General features: G+C 31.5%; 1 protein-coding gene across 2 annotated transcripts in view; it reads right to left on the minus strand.

Moving 5' to 3' along the window:
* The window catches only part of LOC105167429 (probable polyamine oxidase 2), a 4,977-nt gene extending 4,094 nt beyond the window's left edge, over positions 1-883 (minus strand). Inside the window, exons 1-2 of one of the 2 annotated variants that reach the window (XM_011087140.2) lie at positions 661-883; positions 423-558 (exon numbers count right to left, since the gene is read on the minus strand). In XM_011087140.2, the coding sequence (XP_011085442.1) occupies positions 423-462 (40 nt within the window). In that variant the 5' untranslated portion in view covers positions 463-558; positions 661-883. Of the gene's footprint in view, positions 1-422; positions 559-656 lie in introns of both variants that reach the window. The other variant, XM_011087139.2, reaches the window with a different exon arrangement.

The raw sequence follows: 4,047 nt of genomic DNA on the forward strand, positions 1-4,047 counted from the left end.
CAAAAAATTGAATCAGAAAAGGGTAGAATGAGCTTCCAATTAAGACAGGCATTTTGGACCCAGACAATAATAATTATTAAAAAAGAATTAAAGAATTGAATCAACACACATGAACTTTTTCTACAATTTCTGCTATTTACAACAAATCACAAGAGCTTTGCTTGCATCTCAAATCGAATACAACAAATCATAGCAGGTAAAGCAATTCTATTTTTTGGATCTTCTCAAAATCTCACAACCACCCTCTCGCATGCCCTCCAGAGATCATAACAAGAATTTGATGCATGCCAAATATATTGCTTGATATATAACAAATACAAATCCCCGAACCAACCAAGCATCATTGAGCATCTTCAGTCACAAATTTATTTAATTACACAAAAGAAGAGATCAACATCATGTCCAAAAAACTAAAATCCCACCTCTTTGCAGTTGGCGATCACTCCTGTCCCTAGACGCCATATGGCAGCGGAGATTTAACGACCAAAAACAATACTAAAATCCGTAAAATTAACCGACAATTGGATCGAATTCAATCTCAGTAAGAGCTTGGATAATCTGAGCAACAAGATGAACAATAAAAACGTATTGAATTTAAAGTAATGGAGGATGAAAGTGATGAAATGGTCGGAATTGGAAGAGGAACCCAGCTTTACCAACCCACTCATGCGTCTTCAGAAACCTACTCCACCTTCGGATCAGATAATCAAAAACCCCAAAAAGAACAAAACAAGAATCCAATTCGAATCAAGAAAACCCAACTGATTAAATTAGGGATTTCAAGAATTGAAGGGCAGAAAATACCCAATTGGGGTTCTGAGGAAGATCAGAAAATTGAAGAGACAGAGAGTATGATGGTTTGGACTGCAAAAAGTGAAAAATAACTACTATATGTTGGGTGCGTTTATAGAATGATGCGATGCAAGTTGCATACGTATTTGGTATTGTGTGTCAATATTCATTAAAAAAAATGAAAATAAAAAAGCATTGATATATTTGTATATATTATGTTGAAAGTAATGTTTGTACTTTTCAAGTTCTGCTCGTACTTATTCTTTTGTTTTCAATATTTGTTTTTTATTAGTATTTCAATATTTAATTTTTATTGAGTCTGTTGCCAACTAAAATTCAAAGTGACTTAGTTTTCTTCTTTAGCTATTCTTTATATATAGTTTCACATCTCTGTAATTTTAGAACGAGAGAGTTTAGATGAATAAAGTACTTGAGTTTTTGGATGAATAAAGCTTAGTTTTTTCTTCTCTAATTTATTGCCATAAATATACTCTATTCCCCACACTTCAAATTTTAACATATTATATGCAGTACTTGCGCGCTTATAATTCAAATTTTATAAATAAAAATCAATATACTTAAAAAGCAGAGTAAGTGATGAATATAAATAAAAATACAGAATAAATATGTTAATATATTGGCAGCTAGAAGATGGCGTGGACCATCGATAAATTAGTGATTATATTCGTATAAATAATTTAAAGGTGTAATTGATATTTTAAAATTTGATATTGCAGTATCACAAATTGCTAGTTGTAAGTGAAAATTGACGTTGTTTTTATATTACCTAGTCATTGTGGCACGCCGCTTCTGCATGCATATAATGAATATTTTTTCATGCTTTAAAATGCATTATTATAAATAAGAGTAAAATATATAAATCAGTACATTGCATTATATTAAAAAGGAAAGAAAGAAAAAAAAAATTTAAGTTCAAGTAAATTTTAAAAATAGTGCAACAATGTCACTAACCATCGTTCGTGAGCATTGATGGCTTTTCTTTTTTATATACTAGTCGTTATGACACATCATTCCCGCGTGTATATAATAAATATTCTTTCACGCTTTAAAATATATTATACATAAGAGTAAAATATATAAATCGATATAAATTAAAAAAAAAAACTAATTTATGAGTTAATGTAAAATTTAAGAAGTTGAATAAGTAGATATCTTATTAGTTAAAGGGCATTTTTGACTTTACAAAAAATTGGTGCGACGGTGTCATTAATCGCCATTTGTGAGTGTGGAAGGCATTTTCTTTTTATAATAGTATAAATACTAGTTGTTGTGGCACGTTGTTTCTACGTGCATATAATAAATAATCTTCCATATTTTAAAATATATTATACATAGGAGTAAAATATATAAATTAATACAAATTAAAAAAAAAACTAATTTATGAGTTAATGTGAAATTTAAGAAGTTGAATAAGTAGTTATCTTATTAGTTCAAGGGCATTTTTAACTTCACAAAATATTGTTGCAATAGTGTCATTAACCTTTTGTTCGTGTGGAGGATCTCTCTTTTAATAATAGTATAGATTATCTACTGTAGCACATCGTCATATCTGTATATAATGTATAATGTTTCACGCTTTAAAATATATTATAAATATGAACAAAATATATAAACCAACATATGATATTTAAAAAAGAAAAGAAAAATAAATTACTCTAAGATTATTATCGACATAACAAAAAATTTAATATAGTGATGTCACAAACAATCATTTAGGAGTGAGAAAATTGTCTTTCTTTTCCACAAATAAATAATTTAATTAATAAAAATTATATTATTCAAGTGGGCTTGTATATATAAGATGATTTAAAAATTATTGAATGAGAAGAAAATAATATTACTAAAAAAATTATATTATATATATTTATAAATATATATAACATTTGTATCGACACGTAAATTGCGAAAAAACATTATAAATATAAAAAAGAATGCAAATATTACATCCAAATATGTATATGCAACATTTATTGAACCACGTTAATATTTCTATTTTATCATATATATATAGTTTGAAAAAAGAAATAAATTAAATTGAAATAGAACCCCATGGACTATTTGATGGGACGTTACAACTAAACGTGGAAACATGTGGTGCAAAATTAGCCAAACATATGGATTATGGGTAAGTCTAAGTTTACATGTAGGAAATTTGATTTCATGTTCGAGTCCTACTGAATGTGCGGATATTAGTTTCGATTTATATGAATTATTGTGATGTGTTCGAGGTATTAAAAAAGGATAAAGTTGGAAATTTTACCTACAACACAATTGTGCACCAGGTGGAAATGCGATTTCGAGGAGGTCTTTTAGTAAGAAAATGGTCACTACCAATGAATGGTGGTTAGGTTTAAAAAATAATATTTTTGTATTTATACTAGTGTTGGGAGTTATATTATGTGGCGGGTTGCATTTGTTTAACATGTGTCTCATATATGTTAAATTACTTTTTTACCCTTGTAGGTTAATATTTTTTACCAATGTACATCATACAACCCTCCACTCTCTGATGGAATATGCACTAGTCGGTGTAATATTTTGTCCGAGAGAATATTTTCCTGAATTAAGTTAACACATGGGAGTGGGTTGGTGGGGAGTCATTTATTGTTTTCAATTCATTGAGGGTATGCGAATACGCTTGGCCGATAGTGTCTAGTGCACAGCTCGAGTTGGCGCTTGATGGTGCTACTCCAGCCACCTCAAGTCCAGGGCTCGAGCTGAGTGCCTAGTGGTGCTACACCTCGACCTCGGGGTGCAAGGGTGCTTGAGGTGGTGCACGAGATAGTGCCCTGAGGTGGAGCGGGGTGCATCACGAGCTCGGCTTGATTGTATGGGGTGCACCTGCCTCGAGCTGGGGGTGGACCACGGGCTTGAGGCATTGTGCCTCGAGGTGGTGCAGCTCGAGCCACTTCGAGCCCGGCTCAAGTCTTCAAGCATTGGAATGAGGCGTATATTATTGCATCCCATGAGTTTTGAACCCAGGTCAAAATGATTGAAAATGGTGACTCCAAACACTGCACCATCAAATATTTCTTAATAATATTTGTTCTCATTTTTTATTAGTAGAGGTTATTAAAAGTTTATTCATCTTTTGCGCCGAATTCTTTCATTGTTTTGAGGAATTCAACATCATCTTCAAGAGATGAGACTCCCGGTAAACAATTCTTACATGTGGTGAAGGAGCCCCCCAAGACTTTGGAAAAGGTGAAGTGGCGCATTTTTTTTCTTTTTTAA

The sequence above is a fragment of the Sesamum indicum genome, linkage group LG8 (genome assembly GCF_000512975.1).
Source record: "Sesamum indicum cultivar Zhongzhi No. 13 linkage group LG8, S_indicum_v1.0, whole genome shotgun sequence".
Lineage (NCBI taxonomy): Eukaryota > Viridiplantae > Streptophyta > Magnoliopsida > Lamiales > Pedaliaceae > Sesamum > Sesamum indicum.